General features: G+C 48.5%; 1 protein-coding gene and 1 pseudogene across 1 annotated transcript; both read left to right on the forward strand.

The window, feature by feature from the left end:
* The first annotated feature begins 1113 nt into the window (after positions 1 to 1113).
* On the forward strand, positions 1114 to 23281 carry EXOSC10 (exosome component 10). Its single transcript, XM_066637038.1, has 25 exons — positions 1114 to 1304; positions 4157 to 4293; positions 4732 to 4855; positions 5090 to 5194; positions 5357 to 5525; positions 5616 to 5727; positions 6536 to 6611; positions 6720 to 6830; positions 7026 to 7169; positions 7713 to 7903; positions 8936 to 9092; positions 9553 to 9701; positions 10468 to 10518; positions 11327 to 11438; positions 11948 to 11998; positions 12337 to 12415; positions 12976 to 13097; positions 16021 to 16116; positions 19581 to 19655; positions 19888 to 19978; positions 20639 to 20712; positions 20854 to 21022; positions 21700 to 21761; positions 22333 to 22412; positions 23096 to 23281. Exons 1-25 carry the CDS (start codon positions 1188 to 1190, stop codon positions 23124 to 23126), a joined length of 2685 nt encoding a protein of 894 aa, XP_066493135.1. The 5' UTR covers positions 1114 to 1187; the 3' UTR covers positions 23127 to 23281.
* On the forward strand, positions 16609 to 16725 carry LOC136660800 (5S ribosomal RNA; annotated as a pseudogene).
* Positions 23282 to 23577: the final 296 nt, after the last annotated feature.

Below are 23577 nucleotides of genomic sequence, written 5' to 3' on the forward strand. Positions count from 1 at the left end.
GGCATCTCTGGGCCCATTAATAAGTGTAGGAGGTAGAATTGGATTTGTTATCAAGGAAGCAGGAAATTAAATCAAACTGAATAAATCTGAACAAATTCATGTCCAGAAGACTGAGTGAAGAGGCAATACTGGTCTCCCTCCCCACCAGCATCACTTTCTGCTCCCTTTCCAGGCTAACCTCACCCAACAGTGACCGCACTCACTGCTGCCCAGTTCTCCCCCTGCTTCCCCAGCTGAGAGCATCCTCTGCTCCCTTTCTAGGCCCTCCCCCTAGTCTCCCCCAGGCACCACCTGATCTGTCCTCACCAAACTAACAACTGTGGTTATCCATTTCTGCTGCTGTTCTTCAGGTTAGCTCTTGGAGCAAACACAGCTCCTTCAATTGGCCCTGAAAGGAAGCTCCGTCTTCTCCGCTAGGTCTGTGGAATCAGTTCTGAATGATTCCATAGGCAAAGATGTAGAGCGAATTGGGAGTGGCAGTGCCAGGGTGACCAGACAATGCCCTCTTTCTCCAGGATGTCCTTTTTTTAGCCTGGTGTCCTGGAAAAGAACTTAAACGCCCTCCTCCTCCTCCTCCTCCATGTGAGCAACAATGGTAGTAAATGGGACTTACTCTTGGGTAGGATTGCAGCCTAGGATGGTTACAAATTTCCCTGCTTGGTGATGTCACTTCTGGTGAGTCCTGACAGATTCTCATTCTAAAAAGTGGGTCCTGGTACTAAATGTGGGAGAGCCACTGGAGTAGAGTTTAAATTTAGAATTTAAGTGTTCTAAATAATAGTGTTTAACTTCCTGATAGAATGAGTGACTTTTAACTTTAACTTTGCATCCTTCTTGGGGGTCCCACGGGGTGGGGCGCCTGGTCCTCTTGTAGTGCCAGCTGCCCCTCGGGCAGTGCTCCTGGGCAGGGGCCTCAGAAGGACCCAGCGAGGGCAGGCTTCCAGTCATCCACTGCTGGCGAACACAACAGAGAGGCGCTCTAGCCGCTGCCGGCGAGTCGCCCGCCCTGAGCCACGTGGGTCGCCAGGGGCAGCTTCCGGGTTCGTGTCTGCGGAGAGCGCGTGGCCCCTCCTGTTCAGAAGAGTTCTCGCGAGAGAAAACGGGACTAGCGACTGGAGCCTGAAGTGCCGTCCAACATGGCGGCTGTCTGCTGAGGCAGAGGAGCGGCGGCCCCTCAGAGAAGAGAAATGGCGGCGGAGGAAGGCGGCCGGAGCTTGACCGCCCAGGCCGAGGCGCAGGAGACGGGAAGCGGCAGCGCGGGCACGGTGCTGCCGGGATTCCAGGATGCCGATTCCTTCGTGAGGGTATTTGATGGGGGCCTGATGGGGTCCTGTGAGCGCTAAGCATGCTGGGAGTCATAATCTCGCTCGGTCCTTGAGCGCTGAGCATGATGGGATTCGTAGTCTCGCTTGGTCCAGTTTCAGAGCGCGGTACCATAGTCTTCCGAGACTGAAGGATGCCAATGAGACTTGGTCCAGTGAGCGCTGAGCATGATGGGAGCTGTAGCCTTACTGGGTCTTGTGAGCGCTAAGCATGATGGGAGTCGTAGTCTCTTAAGCCTGGTAGACCTGTGTTGGAGAGGAGAGTTCTGAGCAGTACTTGTCCTTCCCAGGCATGGAAAGGCGCCTCTCCTATGCAACCGGATGGAACCTGACCTGTGATTTCCCCGGGGGGGGGGATTTGGGATTATAATTGGACATTATATGGAGGATAGATATTATATAATTGGACATAATTAAGGAGGATTTGGATGGTAATTGACTATTATGGTGCTGCAAGACGCTTAGTACTTTGAGTCACTGCAGACCAAGTGTGAATAATTAAGTGGGGCTTCCAAATCTGGTTGCACCATTTGAGCAGATGTTATTCCCCTCCCCCCCTGAAATTATTTAATGGCATTTAGCCAGAGATGGTCTGTTAATATCTCTGGGTTTGCTCCCCGGAGTCACCCAGAGACTGATGCTCTAGACCAGAGGTGAGCAAACACTTCTGCAGGAGGGCCACATCATCTCTCTGACACTCTGTCAGGGGTCTGGGGAAAAAATTCATTTAAATTTCAAATTTGAATAAATTTAAATAAATGAATACATTAGAGAGGGACTTATATGAATGAATGAATTTTGCTGAGCTTGTTTATAACTCACATGAAAACTATAATACAGGCATGTAGAACCACATGAGGACTGTGAACTGTTTGCCACACACCTCTTGTACAGGAAAACATGCAGACCAAGTCCGAAACACATGGCGATGTGCATAAGTTGTTCAGAGGCAATGGGGGGAGGTTAAAATAATGCCCAGGGAAAAGCAGAAAACACATGGAGACTACAGAAAGCCTTGCTGTAACTCTACCCGCAACTCGTGTCTGGTGGTCATGACCAGCAGTCGCGGGCCAGTGTGAACTCCAACAGTCGCTGATGGGCCCGAGTCACATTGGAGAATGGGAGCTCCCTGCAGGCTGGATTGCATGAAGGGCTGAGGGCTGCAAATGGCCCGTGGACTGGGGTTTGCCCACCCCTGCTCCAGATCAATCCAGGAGCATTGACAACCCTATAATCAAGATATTTCTTTATTTTTAAAGCTTACTGTCCTGCTTTATTTTTAAAGCTTACTGTGTTTGTGTTGGCAAACACAGCAGGTGTCTAGAATTCGCCACTCCAGCCCCCCTTCCATATCCATGGGTCTTATGTCTGCGGTTTCACTTATCTGCAGTTCTCTCCCCCCCCCATCCTGCAAATGACTTGACTTTGGTTGCAGTTCTAACCATCTTTCCAGCATAGGCATAGCTGCGTCAGTGGGATGTGTGCTGCATCCTGCAGTTGGGGGGCAGTCACAGGCGCCTCCTCAAGGTAAGGCAGTGTTTGTTCCCTTACTTTGGAGTTGCATTGCCCTTACCTTGGTGCTGGAAAATTGGTTAGGATTGCACCCCTTGTCTGATTGCAGCCCTCCTCATTCTCTCCTCTTTCTGTCTCTGCGCTGCCTGCAAACCCTGCATGAAACCAGCCCAGGGCCTCTAACAAATCAATATAATAAGTATTTGAATGTACATTTGAGCTAGTATAACGGCTAGTATTGAGCTAGTATAATGGCTAGTACTGAGCTAGTATAATGGCTAGTATTATAATGCCGTTGTACAAATCGATGGTAAAGCCACACCTGGAGTATTGTGTCCAGTTCTGGTCACCGCATCTCAAAAAAGACATAGTGGAAATGGAAAAGGTGCAAAAGAGAGCGACTAAGATGATTACGGGGCTGGGGCACCTTCCTTATGAGGAAAGGCTACGGTGTTTGGGCCTCTTCAGCCTAGAAAAGAGACGCCTGAGGGGGGACATGATTGAGACATACAAAATTATGCAGGGGATGGACAGAGTGGATAGGGAGATGCTCTTTACACTCTCACATAATACCAGAACCAGGGGACATCCACTAAAATTGAGTGTTGGGCGGGTTAGGACAGACAAAAGAAAATATTTCTTTACTCAGCGTGTGGTCGGTCTGTGGAACTCCTTGCCACAGGATGTGGTGCTGGCGTCTAGCCTAGACGCCTTTAAAAGGGGATTGGACAAGTTTCTGGAGGAAAAATCCATTATGGGGTACAAGCCATGTTGTGAATGCGCAACCTCCTGATTGTAGAAATGGGTTATGTCAGAATGCCAGATGCAAGGGAGGGCACCAGGGTGAGGTCTCTTGTTACCTGGTGTGCTCCCTGGGGCATTTGGTGGGCTGCTGTGAGATACAGGAAGCTGGACTAGATGGGCCTATGGCCTGATCTTGGGGCCTATGGCCTATGGGGCTGTTCTTATGTTCTTATGAGCATTCAGCACACTTCACAGTCATATCTGTTATTTTGATGCAAACCTTTCAGCAACCCTGTACGGCAGAACAGAGTCATGGCCATATTGCAGATAGGGAAAGCTGAGGCACATATGGGAGAGGCCTGTCTAATGTATTCATGCAGAGACAGGATGTTCAGAGACAGGGAGTTATAGATTAAAAAAAACAGAGCATGGGTGAGATGTACTCAGTCAAACCAGATTGGTCCTTTAATAAATAAATAAGGAAATTGCTGTGATAGGCTTTCTAGGGTATGGCAGCTGTAACCATACAAATGCAGAAGTTGCCTGATTATTCCAAGGCCATTGTTTTCATTGTGCAGCATGCCCTCGGCACAGTTGTGTCCGCCACCAAGGCATCAAGTGGCCTTCCTCAGCCAGGAGATGAGTATGACTTCTACCGCAGCTTCCCAGGTTTCCAGGCCTACTGCGAAACACAAGGGGACAGGTTGCTGCATTGGTAAGTCTCTCAGTGTTGGTTCCAATTGCCAGACTGGCTAATCTTGCCCCTGGGGGAGCCAGGCACGTTGCATGGAGCTTGGAGGTGCAGCTTTCCCTTTCTTTGCTTCATGCAGTAGATTGCTCTATTGTGGCCTAGGTAATAGACCTTCCACAGGAGGACAAGATACAGAAGGAGGTCATGACTTCCAGTGGATTGCTGCATTCATGCCACTAGCTATATTTCACTAATCGCTACTAGAGGTTCTGAGCACCTTTAAAACCCCTGCAGTTCAGATGGGATGGTGATTGGATCTGGTTGAAGCCTGGCACACTGCTGATGAGTAGAGAATGGAACGGGGGGGGGGGCAAAACTTCAGAGTAGGATCTGGACTCCCCAGCGAGAGTCAAGTCCCTCATGCTTCCCCCTCACTGTGCGTTCCCCTTTTTCTCTCGTCAGCATGAGCAGAGTGATGCAGTACCACGGCTGCCGTAGCCATATCAAGGATCAGAGCAAAGTCACAGAGCTGGAGGATAAGTTTGATCTGCTTGTCGATGCAAACGATGCCATCCTGGAAAGAGTGGTGAGTGGACCCTGGCCCTGTGCAGAGTCCTCTCAACTTCCTGGTTGATGCCTCTCCCTGTAGGCTGGCTAGCCAGATCATTCGCTCACCAGACCCAACTAGAACAGTGTGCTTGGCAGCCTTAGAGAAAAAGGGGCAGCAGTGAGGCCTCATCCATCAACTCAGCCAGGAGCAGCTGCCATTTGGGCTCTCTCACCGTGGCACTTTGCAGAACTTCCTGTTTTGACATTTCAGGGCATTCTGTTGGACGAAGCAGCAGGTGTGAACAAGAACCAGCAGCCTATTCTTCCCTCAGGCCTGCAGGCTCCCAAGACCATCATTTCCAGCTGGAACCGAAAGGTGAGAGTTGTGCGTTGCAAAACAAGTGGGTTGGGGGAGTTCTTCCTTCAGTCTCATCTGGCAGGACCATTTGCAGTGTCTAGTGCAATTGGGCCCTCCTATTGCCCCTTTGATTTTCTTCACTCTGCCTTAACATGTGTCACGCTGTCCTCCCCCTTCAAGCAAAACGGGGACCCCAGCAAGAGAACAAAGTCTGAAACCTTCCGCCTGCTCCACGCCAGAAACACTGCACGTCCCCAAGTCAAGTTCCGTGAGAAGGTGGATAATTCCAACACCCCCTTCATCCCAAAGCTTTTTGTCAAGCCCAACGCTCTGAAGCCCCTGCCAGAAGGTGAGGATGTCAGAGAGGCAGAGGTGTCCTTGGTGAGGACAGAAGAGTGCTGTGGCCAGCACACCTAACTGTTTGTTTCTGGTGCTTCAGTGCTCTCAAAATGCAGGCAAGAACGGAAGGAGCGCCCGGAGGACCTGGATGTGCCAGCTGCCCTGGCCGACTTCCTGCATCAGCAGAGGACCCAACAGACTGAGCAGGATATGTAAGAGCAATCATAGGAGGAGAGGGGTGCATTTAATTGTTTGCTGCTTTCCAACAAAAAAAAAAGGTTACAAAGCAGTTTGCCTAGCAAAAGAATAAGACTGTAAAGGGCTGTCTGTAAAGGGCTCACATTCTTAAAGATAATGCAAAGGAGAGACTAGCAAACAACCGCCGGAAGGGATGCTGTGCTGAGGATGAAGAGGGACAGTTGTTCTCTCTCTGCTAAACATAAGAGAATCCCTGTTTAAAAAGACCCTCTTTGCCCAGTTAGCCAGGTCTGGCTTCTCCATTGCCCTTCATTCCTGAAGCTGGAGTTGATGCTTAGGGGGCATCTCTATCTTGCCATCTACTGCCTGTCAGCCACGTGAGGTAGAAAGGAAGAAAATTAATTGGTTAAGGGCTTACTCCTAACCCCTTATGTCAGTGCTTTCCAGCACTGACATAAGGGAACAAACATTCCCTCACTTTGAGGAGGCCTCCATGAGTGACGTCCAACTGCAGGATGCAGCACATGTCCCATGGGCACCACTATGCCAGTGCTGGAAAGCACTGACATAAGGGGTTAGGATTGTGCCCTAAAAGAAATAAATATGTAATCCAGGTCCAGCTTTACATGAACCAGCAGTGCATCCTAGAGTATGTCCCAAAATCCTTGACAAGTGAGCCAATGAGAAAAGGGTTTCCTGAAGGGAGAAACTTTGGAAACTGCTGGCCTGTCGCATCATTGCCCACTCCCTTTTCTCTGCAGTTGGAGTCTCCTCACACCCCTCCTCCTGAATTAAGTCTGTGTCTCTTCCTGACTTGTGCAGGTTTGCTCACCCTTACCTGTACGAACTGGAGCAGTTCTCACCCCCAGCTGAGCTCCTTGACAAACCATGCATCCAGGTGAGTCCTCAGCTTGAATCGCAACACCCTATTTCAGAAACATTTTGACCTTGCAGCTGCAGCCCAGTTCCAGTAAAATCCTAACATTTGTCCTTTTTCTCCTGCCAGATGTACCGTCCTCTTGCAGAAACACCCTGCCATTTTGTCTCTACCTTGGACAAGTTGGTGGAGTTGAATGAGAAACTAGTGGGTTGTAAAGAATTTGCCTTGGATTTGGAGGTAAAAGCTTGTTTGAGGCTGTTGCATAAGAATAACCCCTAAAAACTTTTGCAAGGAGAGGTGGGGGTCAGTTTTTCAGAACACGAGCCTGCCATTTAAACTCTCGAGGCAAAATCCACATGAACCTTCAAGAGGCAGCCTGATGTGTCTGTTTTGAACTGATGGAGCCTCTTCCCATTTCACCCCATCCTGTAGCACCATTCCTACCGGAGCTTCCTAGGCTTGACATGCCTGATGCAGATTTCAACCCGGACGGAAGACTTCCTCATCGATACACTGGAATTGCGGAGTGACTTGTACATCCTAAACGAAGTCTTCACAGACCCTGCGATTGTCAAGGTAAGAAGGGGCATCTCTCTGAGGCTGCTGTGAATGGCGCTTGGGCCGAGTGGCTTCCTTTTCTGCTCGACTGGAAAACCAGGATCTGTTTAGATGTAAAAGGGAAGAGGTAGCAGAGGTAGCTTTCCTGGGACAAAAACGTGACAGATGGGTTCAACCCTCCATCTAGTGGGCAAAGAATGGTGACATGGGTAAGGGAACTGTTCCTTGATGAGCTGTCACAATTTTGTTCTTGACCTGTATACAGAAACAACCACAACCCAGGAAAGAAATATTTTCATAACAATTGATGCGTTAAGCCAGGGATTCTTAAACTTTGGGGCCTGTACTTGGGGAGGAAGGGAGTCCATGGGGTGCATGAGGAGCTCCCAGAGTTAAGAAAAATGTTAACTTTGATACACCTCTTTTTCCCTATGGTTGAAATATAACGTTTTTTGAAGTTTAAATTTTTGTTATATGCATTCAAAGCAATTTTCAGAAAAAATAGATGTTAATAATAATTAATGTGTCTTCTCTTTGTCTGTCCTGGGTGGAACATTTCAGGTCTTGCATGGGGCTGATTCAGACGTGGAGTGGCTCCAGAGGGATTTTGGCCTCTACTTGGTGAACATGTTTGACACACGCCAGGCTGCCCAGTTGCTGAACCTGGGGAGTCACTCCTTGGCTTATTTGCTGAAGCTCTACTGCAGCGTGGATGCCAACAAGCAGTATCAGCTTGCTGACTGGAGGATACGGTAAGCCTGCTTGTGTTGCTTGTCGGGGAGGGGAAACCAGCAGAACTGCAGGAATAATCCCCTATTTCGATCTAGACCAAGCCTTGAAGCGAAGCAGTGAGACTGTTTATTTGCACCTTAGCGCCTATTCAGTCCAAGGCTGTTTACTACAAAAAAATGCCAATAAATACCTGACTAAATCAGTAAGATGATTGTTAAGACCATCAAAACTAATTCCCTAAAGCAGCCAAATCAGCAGACAGTAGAATAAGTATAATAATATTAGGCAGCACCAAAAGTCTTACTGAAGAACCACTACTCCTTCATGCACCCAAAGGCATATAATGTGGTCAGTAGGAAGGGCATTCCAAAGGAACAAGCCATCTGCTTCTCGTGGATACCAGTCAAGCTTCCAACAAACTGGGCACCTGAACCAAGGCCCTGGGTGATAATTTGAGTATAGTCAGTGCAGTCCCTCCTATTCCTCCTCTGTTGCACCCTAGCAGAAGTCTGTGGCTTGTCATTTTGGCCCTGAAGATACATAGCAGCCAATCCTTTTCCCCGATTTTTGAGCTGGGGTGGTGGTAAGGATCATTTCTGAAACACTCCAAAGTGCCATGCAGCTGCAAAGACCGTCCTTGCCCTTTCACGGCTCCAGGGCTGGGAGGGAGGCCAGGACTTGCCGCAGGTGGCAGTGAGCAAGGCACATGGAATGGTGGGCCCTCACTGATTGAATGCCCGGTTGCCTAAGAGCCACCTGGTCAGTTTCCAGGTGTGTTGATCTGCACAGATTGCAGCCTTGTGGATTGCAGCTTGTTCTCTTCATCCCTGCATTAGCTCTCTGCAGCCTTCTTCATGTTCCCTGGGGCTTTCTTGGTCTGTCATAACGAATTCTAACTGAAACGGATGAAGGTGCAATCAGAAAAAAATGGTATTAGTTGCAGTGGAAAAACAAACGATGAGATGCTGCTCTCAGCAAGCACTTTGAGTAGGAAAGAACTGGTAAGAACCTGCGTCATCCCCGATATCCACTCCCTGCTCTCCCTCTCCCAGGCCCCTCCCAGAAGAGATGTTCCAGTACGCCCGTGACGACACTCACTATTTGCTCTACATCTACGACCGAATGAGGGAGGCACTGTGGGACCAAGCCAGCAGGCTGCCCTCCCAGCTCCGGGTGGTGTGGCAGAGAAGCAAAGCCATCTGCTTAAAGGTGAGATCCTAGCGTCAGGGGCAGCTGGAGGAGCCGGGTGCCCAAAATGCAAAGGGAGCCTGGATACTCTGCCTCTCCTCTACGATGAAGCTTGAGGAGGCATCTGCTTGGTTTTAGCATCTTTTTTCCTGATGAAAATAGGTGGAGGAAAACTCCATTTATTACAGCGCTGGTTAATAGGAGGCTCCAGGGCTCAAACCTGGGACTTTCCGGGTGCAAAGCTCTGGCGCCTTTCTGTAGCAATGGGCAAGTTCAGATGGCCTCCTGAGCTGGTGACTCACCTTGTGGCACTGCTGTTGGAACTTCCTCTCTGCTTTTGGCCAGGTGTTGCCAGGGCACGTCGCTGGTTGTCCCCCATAATGAGATTTGTAATTTCTCCAAGGTTCCCCCCCCCCCAGGTTTATTAGCAGAAGAGCCACTCATGTTTTTCCAGGTGAACACATTGCCTCTTCCCTCTTAGAAATACATCAAGCCCATCTTCACTGAGGACTCGTACCTTGAGCTGTACCGGAAGCAGAAGAAGCACCTCAACAGCCAGCAGTTGACGGCCTTTCGGTTGCTCTTTGCCTGGAGGGACAGGATGGCCCGTCAAGAGGATGAGAGCACCGGGTGAGGAGTGCTTTGTTTGCCAGCTTATGTTTACTGTTGCTTCTCTGTTTAGACCAGGGATATGCTATGCCGGGGTGGCAGGTGAGGCAGAACCGCCTCACCAGCGTCCTCCAAAAATTACTGCAGTCTAAGTGATTAGCATGCACGATCACTGGGTGACTGCGGCAATTTTTGGAGGATGCTGGTGGGGCGGTTCTGCCTTACCTGCCGCCCCTGCAGTGCACATCCTTGATTTAGAGCACTACCTCTCACACAGTGTATTGAAGCCTACTTGGGTGTGGCGAAAGGACTGCCAGTGGTCCACAGGAAGACTCACGTCATCCCCCCTAAAACACCCATCCACAAAGGAGGCTACTCCCTTTGCCACTCACTGCGCAGTGAGTCTGCAGTGCCATTCACTGTGCTCACTCACTGCAGTGCCATTCACTGCGCTGTCCCTGTATCTCCTTCTGAACAGTCCTGACTGGGAGAAGGATGACTGTCACATCAGCCGCAAGTGGCTCTCAGTGGCTCTGAACCAGAGGTGTGATGTAAGTGCTGACCCTTGGAGGATGGCCCCATAGCAACTCTGTGTGAGTTGCCGTGTAGCAGCCAGGACAGTGATTTGCAGGAGTGCAACAGGCACCTCCTCTACAAGCAACACGACTTTCTCTCACAGATTTGCTCGTTCCTTCTTGCACCCTCTCTTCTCTCTCTGACTACACATTTTGGGAGCTATAAGGATGATGTACGGCCCCGCTTCTAAACTTGTTTTTTTGTGCCATAGGTATGTGCTTCCAAACCACATGCTGATAAAGATAGCTGAGGAACTGCCCAAGTAAGTTTCTCCAATTCAGCAGGTAAATTCTAGGTTGGAGAAAGTGTCTCAAGGATTCATATCATGGCTCCCCACCCCCAGCCCGTGGCTCACTCTCTTGTGATTGGCCTGGTGCTCCAACAGTCACACTCTGGCCTTCCCGCCTGAGTCACCACTCAATCCCCCACAGGAGTGTTGCAAAAGAAGTTGCCTGTAGCAGATGTTGGGGAATGGGGTCCATGATGTTGACCACTATTGGCAGGGGTGCTCCTGTCAATGAGGAAACTCCCTTGGAGTAGGGGTGATGCTCTGCTGCAGGGGCTGGGAGGGAAGCTAGCAGTAGCTGGTGGAAGCATCTCCATCCTGCCACAAAATGACTACATATCTCTCTCAGAATCAGAACCTTCTTGCTTTCTTTAATAATAATAATAGCAACAGTATTTATATACTGCTTTTCAACCAAAAAGTTCACAAAGCGGTTTACAGAGAAAAATCAAATAACTAATGGCTCTAAAAAGATGCAAAAAAATCAGCAGACAGCCACTAGAAAAGACACTGCTGGGGTGAGGTGGGTGAGTTACTTTCCCCTTGCTAAAAAGAGGAGCACCACCTGAAAAAAGTGCCTCTTTGCCAGTTAGCAGGGGTTTACATACTTAAGCCTGAGTGTTAAGAGCTTTCTGAATTGGCACCATGAAACACACCAGCAGTTTCAGCTCACCTGAATTCTCGCCTTCTGGTGGTTGGCTCTGGTTCATTTTTGACTAATGACTATGTTGAGTCCACTGCCACATGTACATCAGGTGACTTTGTGCCCCATTTCCATCTACAGGGAACCTCAGGGCATCATCGCCTGCTGCAACCCAGTCCCGCCGCTCATTCGACAGCAGATCAACGAAATACACCTCCTTGTCCAGCAGGCCAGAGAGATGCCACTGCTGAAGGTAGGGGACCACTGCAGAGAGCGTATTACTTTCAGTGCCTGACACATTACATCAGGCACATTTGCCCAAGCTCCCTGGCCTGGAAAGAATATGAGGCAGCAGTCTTGTATACCTGAACCTGGGAGTAGGCCCCGTTGACCTCAGTGGAGCTGATTTCAGAGTCAACATTCTTAGGACTGAACTGTAACGATGCTACTCTAAGCCCAGTTGGGCACCCTGGGCTCCAGACACAGATCTTCCTTTCCCAGCCCTTCCCAAGGATTGACCCCACAACTATCTGCATGAAAAGCAGCTGCTGTGTCTCCAAGCTCCAACCCTTCTCCAAAGGAAGATAAGATCACGGGTTGTCCATCAGCAGCCTAGCGCAGGCTGTTTCTCCTGAACAGTTAGAGCTCAACCCCTAATTGGGAAGTGGGCTTTAGAGCCAGCGGAGTGGGCAGATGCAAGACTCCGAGGCAAACGAGGTTGTTGGGTGTAGATTTTTTAATTCCTTCTCCTCTCCTTTTTAGTCTGAACTTGTAGCTGGAGTGAAAAGGAAAGGGCCTCTTCTAACTGTAGAGGTAAGTGGCCTCTGGGGTCAATCCTCCCTTTGTTTTAGACTCTTGCAGAACCCCCCATCTAACTTCTCGCCTTTCATTATGACGTGAATTGTGCTGCTTTCACACAGCCAGTGGGTGTTGCAATGTGACTCATTCTTCCTCAGCAGTGGGCATTATCCAGCAAGTGGGTTACTCCCCACCTGCTTCAGGAGCAGGGCTTTGCAAGTGATTTTGTGCACGGTCCCCTTTGGTGGGAGGAACCTCCCTCCCATTCCAGGCCTGTTTTCCCCTGGGGCCTGAGAAGGCAACCTGCGCTTTTGAAAACAAGGCTCAGTTCCTGCATCTTTTATTTTTGGCAGAAGCCGGAGAATCACTTGTTTGGACCACACGACAGCTCGCGATGCCCTCCAGATGAGAAGGCTCACCAGTTAGACCTCGGTAATCTGGCCCCATGTTGAACAAAAGTCCAAAACTGAAAACCGTGGTAATGCCAGGGGAGTGCAAAGAGAGGTCCTTGGGTGGAACACTTAAAAATGAAGCAGCACAAGGTTTTAGCAATAGCAGAGGTGCAAGACATCAGTAGCCAACAAGGTTTTAAAAATGAGATGCCACAGTGGGCACCTGGACATTTGGGGGGCTTGTCCTCTTCTGGCTAGAATTGGAAGAATGGTACAATAAGCTCCTCTTGGTCAAGGGGGCTTTGAACCTGTGTTTCTTGAACATGTAGTTAACTTATGGAGCTTGCTGCCACAAGCTGCCCTAGCTTAGATGGCTTTAGAGGGGATTAGACCCGTTCACAGAGGGTAAAGCCAATCAACAGATACGAGCTCTGGTGGGCTAAATAGAACTTCCAGATTTGGGAGCAGCATACCCTGACAGTTGCTGAGAGTAAGGAGGATTCTCTCCCTGGGCATCTTGGAAGAAAAGGGGATGCAAATCTGTGAAATAAAAGGAGCAGCCTAACCCTCCTCCCCCTTGCCACCTTTGTCCTCACATAGCACCTGGACTCTCCCTGGAGCATGCAGCCCTCTTTTCAGAGACGGAACAGGAAACTGACAGGACTGGGCAGTCACCTGACTCGCCATGCCTCCAGCTAAGAGCCAGCATCAGTATTTTTAATGTAAGTTATGGCAGGCTGAAGGGTGGAAATTCTGCCTTTTTCAGGAATGAAATGTAGTTTTAGAAAATACAATACAGTTGAGACTAATTATTCGTGTGGGTTCCATTCCAAGCACTCACAGTGGATTTGCAGAAAACACACTATAGCAAATCAATTTAAAAAACAAAGTTTCTTTTTGAAAAACTGACTTGCTGACCTTTTGACTCTAAGAGTTATTAAGAAGACAATCCATCAATCAGTTGTCCAAGCGTTTCACTCAGTCCCTCCCTTGGCCAATGCAAAGCTATCACCTTTCTTTCACATGCTCAGGGGGAAGGGAGGGGTCCGCTGGAGAGAGGAGGATTGATGGATTGTCAGCCAGCTGCCCTCTCTCTCTCTCTCTCTCTCTCTTTCTCTCATTAAGGAGGCTATTGTTTTGGTAGCTTAGCCTGTGAGAGGGTGCAACCAGCCTGAGATCAGCAAGCAATCTTCATGGTTATTTGGAGACCCAAGTTCAGATCTCCCCCAGTGTTCCCAGTGCTATTCCACACTGGCTCTGCAGGAGAAAGCCAGAAGGCAAGGGAACAAGTAAATTGGATACAATGCCTGACCTCACAGACTGGGGGCATGACACTGACCCTTTCCATAATATTAAAGATGTTTCCAGAATGCTTCATTGGGCAGAAGCACAGGAAGATGGTGGGAAATATATCCAGTTTGGTATATTCGCTCTCACAATCCACCCTAGAGTCTGTTGTGGAAGTTAAGAACATAAGAACAGTCCCACTGGATCAGGCCATAGGCCCATCTAGTCCAGCTTCCTGTATTTCACAGCAGCCCCACCAAATACCCCAGGGAGCATGCCTGATAACAAGAGACCTGCATCCTGGTGCCCTCCCTTGCATCTGACATAGCCCATTTCTAAAATCAGGAGGTTGCACATACACATCATGGCTTGTAACCCGTAATGGATTTTTCCTCCAGAAACTTGTCCAATCCCCTTTTAAAGGCATCCAGGCCAGATGCCGTCACCACATCTTGTGGCAAGTTCCACAGACCAACCACATGCTGAGTAAAGAAATAATTTCTTTTGTGGTGTTATGTGAGAGTGTAAAGAGCATCTCTCTATCCACTTTATCCTTCCCATGCATAATTTTGTATGTCTCAATCTTGTCCCCCCTCAGGCGTCTCTTTTTTAGGCTGAAGAGGCCCAAACGCTGTAGCCTTTCATAAGAAAGGTGCCCCAGCCCAGCAATCATCTTAGTTGCTCTCTTTTGCATCTTTTCCATTTCCACTGTATCCTTTTTGAGATGTGGCAACCAGAACTGGACACAATACTCCAGGTCTGGCCTTACCATAGATTTGTAAAATGGCATTATAATATTAGCTGTGTTGTTCTCAATACCTTTTCTAATGATCCCAAGCATAGAATTGGCCTTCTTTACTGCCGCTGCACATTGGGTCGACACTTTCATCGACTTGTCCACCACCACCCCAAGATCTCTCTCCTGATCTGTCACATGCAGCTTAGAACCCATTAGCCTATATGTGAAGTTTTGATTTTTTGCCCCAATGTGCATTACTTTACACTTACATTGAAACGCATCTGCCATTTTGCTGCCCATTCTGCCAGTTTGGAGAGATCCTTCTCGAGCTCCACTTCTGGTCTTCACCACTTGGAAAAGTTTGGTGTTGTCTGCAAACTTAGCCACCTCACTGCTCAGCCCAGTCTCCAGGTCATTTATGAAGAAGTTGAAAAGCACCGTTCCCAGGACAGATCCTTGGGGCACACCGCTTTTCACTTCTCTCCATTGTGAAAATTGCCCATTGACACCCGCTCTCTGTTTCCTGGTCTTCAACCAGGTCTCAGTCCAGGAGAGGACCTGCCCTCTAATTCCCTGACTGTGGAATTTTTTTAGTAGCCTTTGGTGAGGGACTGTGTCAAACGCCTTCTGAAAGTCCAGATATATAATGTTCATGGGTTCTCCCGCATCCACATGCCTGTTGACATTTTCAAAGAATTCTAAAAGGTTTGTGAGGCAAGACTTAACCTTACAGAAGCCATGCTGATTCTCCCTCAGCAAGGCTTGTTCATCTATGTGTTTTGAGATTCTATCTTTGATGAGGCATTCCACCATCTTACCTGGTATAGATGTTAGGCTGACCGGCCTATAGTTTTCCGGGTTTAAAGATCTTTTCCTTTTTAAAGATCAGCATGACATTTGCTATCCTCCAGTCCTCTGGTACTGTGGCTGTTTTGAGGGACAAGTTGCATATTTTAGTCAAGAGATCAGCAACTTCATTCTTCAATTCCTTAATAACTCTTGGGTGGATGCCATCAGGGCCCGGTGACTTATTGATCTTTAATTTATCAATGAGGTCTGAAACATCTTCTCTTTTAACCTCTATCTGACTTAATTCCTTGGTCAGGAGGGGCCATTCGGGCAGCAGTATTTGCCCGAGGTCTTCTGCTGTGAAGACAGATGCAAAGAACTCATTTAATTTCTCTGCGATCTCTAAGTCTCCTTTTATCTCCCCTTTCTCTCCCTTACCATCCAGAGGGCCATCTGCTTCTCTGGTGGGTTTCCTGCTTCTAACATATTTGAAGAAGCTTTTATTATTCCCCTTAATGCTGCTGGCCATGTGTTCCTCATAGTCTCTCTTGGCCTCCCATATCTAGTTATAGGAAGGAGGCTTTATTTGGGCTCTAATCTGAAGTGGATTGTCCCCTTTTAATGATCATTTTGGGCTCAAATAGCAATGAGCAAATTCTCCCCAAATCAATTTGGAGTTGGACTCTGCAAGTGTATATAAATCCGGAAATAGCTACGCTTGAGCGTACTTTGGATGTTGTGCTCGCAGCAGAGTCCGATTCCCTCTCCCTTCAACCCTCTGTTGAAACCCTTCCAGTTTGAAATTCCTTGTTGTTCTTGCATTCCCACAGGAACCTGATGTGGAGGAAGAGGAGGGTGTGAAGTTGACTGTTGCACAGCAGAAAGCCCGCCACATCATGGAGTCCTTTGAAAACCCCTTTCGAATGGTAACGAGTTCCGATTTGCTACAAGCAATGTTTTTCCTTTCTTATTTCCTATTCCTGTCTCTTGGTTTCATTGTATTCATGTTATCTTTGAGCAGTGGACAATGTCTGTTCTGCCAGATACCAAGGCCAAGCTCCACCTAGAACTTGCCCACTTTCAGCTAATTAGCTCCCCTTCTTTCCCCATAAATGACCCTAGTTCTGCCCTGCAGCACTGCTGAACCCCACCACCAAGGTAGCTCACCTGTTCCACCTGCAGAGGTCCTCCTTTCCTGCCAGCAGCTGCTCCCACCACTACAGCAACACTTGGGTCCACCACAGGTCTTGGGCATGGCAGCCAAACACCAATCTCAGTGTCTCCAGCAGTTTCTGCTCCAGCAGCCTCCAAAGTCCATTCACACAACAGTCCATCAGCAGTTCTAATAGTCCATTAGCTCCTCAGTCCATCAATCCAGTCTCCCTTCCTCAAGCTTTCCTCCTTCTACTACCCACACCAAATGCAACTGTTACCCTGCACGTGCCCGATCTCGTCTGATCTCGGAAGCTAAGCAGGGTCAGGCCTGGTTAGTACTCGGATGGGAGACCACCTGGGAATACTGGGTGCTGTAGGCTTATACCATAGTCTTTCGAGACCGAAGGTTGCCAACAACAAAGTGCTTTTATTCCTGAGGGCCCTGTTGCCCTCAGCATTGCTGTGCAGCACACTCTCTGCTGAATGCCCAGGCCTGACCCTTAAAGGGGCCACTGCTGACACCACATCCTGCTTCCTTGTCAGATCTTCCGCAGTTCCAATACAATGTCTTAGGCAGTCCAGTGCCTAACAGTTCTGCCTGCCAGTACCAGCATTGCATTCTAGGCTCTTTTTCTGTATACATCTCTATACATAGATACAGTGCGCGCGCGTGCACACACACACACACACACACACACACACACACACACACACACGTAACAGTAGATGGACACTTTTTCTGTGTACATCTCTATACATAGATATAGTGTGTGTGTGTGTGTACACACACAATGTGTGTACACACACACACACATAACAGTAGATGGACACTCTCTGAACTCAACACTCTCAAAACTCCATCTCAATCTCTGTTTCTCCATTAGATGCTCATGCAGGTCACATATTTTGGGGGAAAGGGGTGAGGCTGCACATTCCCAACTCCATGTTCTGCAAAAACTTCCACTTCCTGTTGGTCTCTGTTCAATACTACCTGTGCAGTATTTATATTTTGGCTGTACCTGTACAATGAGTGCTTGTTCAGATCCTCTTTGCACCCCGATGCATGCAAGAGGGGACCCCTAGGAAGAGGTGTTAAACATCACCCCCAGAGCAGTAGCCTCTCACACCAGCAGCCTCTCCAGTTCTAAAATACCTTGGGGTATTTTGGTCAGTTGGGGTGCAGCCACTCCCTGATTGCTCTGTGGGACCCAGCACTCCACGGCTAGGCAGGTTCTCACCAGGAGCAGTAGCAATGCTTATGTGTCTTGCTTCCTCTCCATTCTCTGAAACTCTTCCCATCTTCTCTGCCCTTGATTCAGGACCGGGATAAAATGTCAGCGTTTCCCTTGTGCAGTTCCTCCTCTGTCTCCTAAGTAAACGTTCATATTGTGCCATTGTCAAGCACACAGACACATGTGTCAGAAAGGGTGTATTTGTTTGTGTTCTTACTAAACCTGCATCCTTTCACTGGAAGCACTTCCTTCCCCGGTCAGTGACGTAGCTAATGATCGTGTAGCCCGGTGCCGAGTTCATAGTGTTGCCTCGGAAGTGACGTCACAACCAGACCATGCCTGGGCTTTTAAAAAAGTGAAAATTTGGAGGAACCTACCTCCTCCCCCCAGCAGCTCACCACCCACTAGCACTGTTGTCTCCCCCCAGTCAGTGGCATAGCTAAGGCATATATCTGCTACCTGGGGTCAAAGAAGATTCTGTAGCCCCCCTGCATGACAAAATCAAATTTAATTAAGTAAATAAATAAAAAGGTATTGGTTCCAGGCTGTATCATAATATCTCATTGGCATTCAGAACAATCAGTCTCACAGGTCAGTTTGGGGTTAAGCAAATCCACTTTTTGTTCCACAAGGCAGTTGTGTTTTCATTTTCTGGTTAATTGGCCATAATGTTTGATAGAATACAGATATTTCATTGTGGTTTGTTGCATTGCATTCTGCATTAGATTACCTTTCTGTATTCATACATACCAAGATTTTTGCAATTTTTGTCACTAGTGTCAAGCTCAGCTTGTTGCCCCCCTAAAGCTTGATACCCGGTGCAACTGCTACCCCCTGCACCCCCTTAGCTATGCCACTTCCCCCAGTCCACTCTTTTAAATGTTCCTTATTTCTGGCTTTGGCTGCTTCTTCCTTGGAAGGGGCAGGGCTTGACCATCCTGCACACTTCCCAAGGGAAACATTTATTAAAGACTTCACCACGCTGCTCCCTTGGTCACTCCCTCCTTGGTGGCAATAAGCAAATCCTTATATGTGTGTGTTCTGTTTAAATAGTCACCATCTGTGTGCGTGATGCTGTACAGATCTTGAAGAAACAGTCCCTGCCCCAAGAGGCTCACAGTTTTGAAATTGGCAGAAGGGAGACAACAGATGAAAAGGATGGAAATGGAGGCAGGAAGAAATTTGGGGAGAATAGACAATTAACAGCCCAATCCTATGTATGTCTACTCAGAAGTAAGTTCCATTATAGTCAATGGGGCTTACTCCAAGGGAAGTGTGGATAGGATTGGGCTGTAATCAGCTTACACATATGCAGGTGGCTCTCTCTCTCTTGGTTGGGATTCTTATTTCCAGTAATTTTCATTTTAATTCTGGAAGATAATTGTCGTGTTTAGTAAACATCCGTCAAACTTGAAAACTTAATTTCAAATTCATAAAAAGAAGTAAAATTCAAATTCATGTGGCTAGAACCAAGGGGGAGGTGTGTATGTGTGTGAGAGAGAAGCCGTGTCTTCCCACTGTAACATGGCATTCTAGACCAAGGATCACCAACAAATCTGTATGCTGTTCAAATTTTATGCTATTTTATTCTGCAAGATTTATTTCCCACCTCGCTGACAGGTGGTCTTGCCTCTTCAGTAGAGGCACAGTACAAGCATTGCCCCTGGTTCCATTCATGAAGAGCAGGAAAAAATGCTTTTGGAGAGATTCCATGCTGCATCTCCTTTTTGTTTTTATTTTGAGCACGTAATAGGTAACTGTACATGTTAATGACTAGGGCAGCACTTGAGCTGTGTGCGCTTGGAAGCCTTCACTGCTGCATGTTGCTGTGTTTACTGCAGAGACTTGCTGCTTGGGGGCTGGGCACAACGGGGGGAAAGAAGGGCCCCCACCTGAACCATTGTGGGCAGAGTGGAGTCTCCCACACATGTACATACCCTGAACACAGAAATTGGCCATTCCTGACTTAGATGGTCACATCATATCCTTCTTTTCTTCCTCAGTATTTGCCTGCAGAAGAGAACCCTGCTCATATCTCCCAGTCTGCCAAGTTTGATCCATCATCCAAAATCTATGAGGTATGTTCCTGGTGTGTGCAGGTGAGAAGAGCTGAGTCCTGGGCCCAACTCATGGTGAGTCTAGCCCAGTGATAATGGCACTGGCTGGCAGCTGCCCTCCAGGAGCTGCCCCCCCACACACTGTTCCAGCTGGTCAAGGGGGGCTGACTTGACAAAACGGCTAAACACCAGGCTCTGGGCTTGATGGTTGGTGGCACTCTATCCCTTTATTTTGCCTTCTTCATTTGCCCAGATCAGTAACCGATGGAAGCTCCTCAGCCAAGCACAGCTCCAAGCACCTGCCAGGAAAGAGCCACCTCCAAAGAAGCCGCTGCAGCAGACAGGTGAGGCTGGCTCGCTTGCATTCTGCCTGCTGCACTGTGGAATCATGACCAGGACCCTAAATTAACTTCCAGAATTAAGGACTGGACAAACTTCCAGTTCTGAACAGATTTGGTTAGAGTTGAGCTAGTGGCATGGAGGGCCTTCTGTGTCCCAGCTGGAAGGGATCTCTTCTTGTCTCGGGAGCTGCCTTGCCCCAACCAGCAGTTGAGCTGTCCAGCCCAGTATTGACAGCTCTCTCAGAGGCAGCCCCTGGTTCTGGAGCTTCCTTTTTCTGTGATGCCAGGCTGACCCCCTGTGGCCTGCTTTTGAATAGAGAGTGAAGACCTCCTTGAATTGCTTGGCTTTCTTCTGAGTAATCACTTAGTGCCTCTTGTAGATGACTCCACTCCCTACTTGCTTCTGGATTGTTTTGATTCTTGGTTCTTTTAATGTCCATGTCTGTGTGCCATCTTGGTGGTCCCTACATTGGGCCTGAAAGGCGGCCCAGATGTATTTTCAAATTAATAGCGCCTGGCAGTGGCTCTCTGGGTTTGGGGAGGGGGTTTTCTCAGCCCTACCTGTATGTCCTGGCAAGCCCTTCTGCATGCAGACAGGCTCAACCACCCAGCTACAGCCTCTCCTTGAAGGTCACCCATCCTGTCTTTTCCACCCCCCACCAGTGGTTCGTGCAACTGCTGAGAAAGAGTGCAAAGAGCGAGCCAAGAACACAGCTTCCGTTCGCCAGCTACTTGCAGTAAGTCTCTCTTTCCCAGGTTTTGTTCTGCTGTTCTGGGCACTTCTGACCACTTTTGCTGGTTAAAACTTTTAAGTGTTTTTATGTTAAAGAAAAAAAGTTTCTTTTTTAAAAAAAATCTCTTCTTCCTTGTGTTTGTAGCAAGAACAAGCTGGTAGGAAGAGGGCGAGAGTGGCAAGTGAGCCTGGCACAGACATGCCCAAGCAAGAGAAGAAAAAGGGCAAGCCTGCCCAGCAGCCAGAGGAGGCTGAGACCCTGAAGCCTTTCACTCCTTTTGACTACAGCAAATCTGACCTCCAGGTCTTTGCCGGTAAGTGCAAGTCACAGGATAATCGGTTGTCTGACCTGCCGGTACTCCTGTGTGAAGAAAAGCAGTATGGTTCAATGGGTGGAGTGATGACTCTTTAAGCTCGATTTTACCATCTGTGGGCAAGACCAAAGAGATCACAGAGAGGCTAAGGTGAAAATCTTTTAAATCGGAAATAGAAGACAAGTGGGCAGGCCAAGGAAGTTGCTGCCCTAGGTGAATTAAAATGTTCCTGAAATGGATCAAGATGCACACATCCACTGCTCCAGGTAAGAGACATACAGTCCAGTCCTAAACTTCCTGGCAGCCACTGGCGGCCACTACTTCCTGGCGGCCACTACTCCATTGTCTCCTCAGAGGAAGGGGACTTTTGTCCCTCTGGGGAAAGCCCCAAGCCCCACAAAGGGGCTTCTCAAGTCTGCACAGCTATTTTGCTAGCACAGAGCTGAGAGACTCCGTGTCAGGCCAGAAGACCTGACACAGAGTTCAGAATCCAGCTCCTTCCTCCCCCCACCCCAACAAACCTCTCCACCACCTGGAGCTCATAGCTTGCTCACTGAGTGTTGCAGGCATGCCTTGTGACATGTTTGAGACACCCAGCACCAGCTCCAAATTGAGCTCTGAATCCAAGTCCTAGAAACCTCTGTCAAAAGATGCCTTCCTCCCTTCCTCTCTTCCAGGGAGCAGCAAGCCCAAAGCATCGTCACAGTTCGACCCTGCCAAACTGGCCCACACTGGCAAGGTAAGGCTGTTCTGTGCTGTAAGCAGTGGCATTAAAAGAACAGGGGGCTGAAAGACCATGGGGTGGGCGAGTGGACAGGCAGGCAAGCCATTGCAGGGAGGTATTTTTCAGTTTTTGCTAAACACGGAGAACCAAAACTCCCATGTGCAACTGAATAGTAGTCAGAGTCCAGAAGAAGCCTCCGTTCTGAGCTAGGAAAGCCTCTGTTAATGACACCAGGTATCTGCTCTGGGGGAAGAAAAGTGACCCCACACCTCGGGTTGTGCCTGCAAAGAGTGTTCTGGCTCTTTGCCACCCCACCAGCTCTGGCTCATCCGTCTTGATGCAGCCCTTGTCAGTCCATGAAGCAGAAGTGCAGAGAGGCACCCTCTAGTGTTGGGTGACACAGCAGAGGGAGGGTGCAAAGGGACTTGAGCTTGGTCACAGTTTGGAGTGGGGGATAGGGGACTGAGTAAGGGCTAGAGGGGGGACGAGGCTGCACCATGGATCAGGTGCCAGTTGAGTCGTGGAGTGACTTCGGCTCGGTCATGTGTCTTCTCTCCTTCTCTCCTAAATTAAAAAAAAACAACAGAAGAAGTTTTTGGGAGCCAGCAAAGTTCAGCAGCCCGCTGGATCGAAAAGCCTGACCTACATGGCTGGGAAGTCCAGGAGGTATGTCCAGACGGCTTGTTTTCATCCTGTCATGTTGGGATCCCCTAGCATCGAAATCTTCAGAAAGTCTTATGACCCAACTTTCCAGCTCTGGTGCAGCCGCAATGCAGCCCTGAGGTAAGGGAACAACTGTTTCCATACCTTGAGGAGGCCTCTGTGACTGTCTCCACACCACAGGATGCAGTGCAGGCCCCATTGGCACAGCTGCACCAGCACTAAAAATTGGATAGGATTTGGTCCTTAGTCCACAACATGCGTGTCTGCAGAAGCCACACTGGTGGGATCCACCTGATTTCTTCCTTACATCCTGAGGTCCAGTCACAAGAGCTTTGTACAGAATGGCAGCTCAGGAGACAGGCACTCATCTCAAATTCAGGAACCAGGTTCTTTTGATCATGGGTTCTGGAATTTGTTTTCAGTATCAAGACTGAGCTAACAAACCCTTCAGGCAAAATCCCCCCTCCCCCTCCACCAGGATATCTTCTTTCCAATGGATAGAAACTTTTGGGGGCAGTTGGGAGTCAGACACCCTGGATGATCCAGGCAGTAAAACCCAAACAATTAACCCAGCCTGAAGTCATAGCTGAAGTACTGAGACAGCAAATGCATCATGCGGTCAGCTCAAAGTTCCCCAAATAATTGACTGTTTAAAAAAAGTGAACTTTCTTTCATTCTCTGCACAGGGGCTTCAGGCACAACTGGCCGAAAAGATAAGACTGTTCAAGGAACCCTCTGGAAAAAGACCTATGGAACACAGTAGTGAAATGATTAATGGGGAGGGGGGCTGGTTTCTGCTAGTGCTTTTTGTATGGATGTATGTTTTTTTAAAAGAAAAGACTATTAAACTATTTTTCTTTCCCCAAAACTGGGGGAGAGAAAATCTGAATAGGCTTGTCTCTTCCCCCCCTTTCTTCTCTCAATTATTTAAATTATTTTTTTTAAGGGTTTCTGATAAGGTGATGGGGGCTCTAGGTCAGGGCAGAGCACCTGCTTTTGCATGTAGAAGGGCCCAGATTCAGTTCCTGACAGCATCTCCTGGTAGAGTTGAGAAAGATCTCCTTGCTTAAAACCTTGGAAAGCTGCTGCCGATCAGTGTGGACAGTGCTGAACAAGACGGATCAATGAACTGACTTGGTTGGAAGCAGCTTCCTGTGAGAGTCTGCTT

This window comes from Tiliqua scincoides, chromosome 9, assembly GCF_035046505.1.
Source record: "Tiliqua scincoides isolate rTilSci1 chromosome 9, rTilSci1.hap2, whole genome shotgun sequence".
In the NCBI taxonomy this organism is placed as follows: Eukaryota; Metazoa; Chordata; class Lepidosauria; order Squamata; family Scincidae; genus Tiliqua; species Tiliqua scincoides.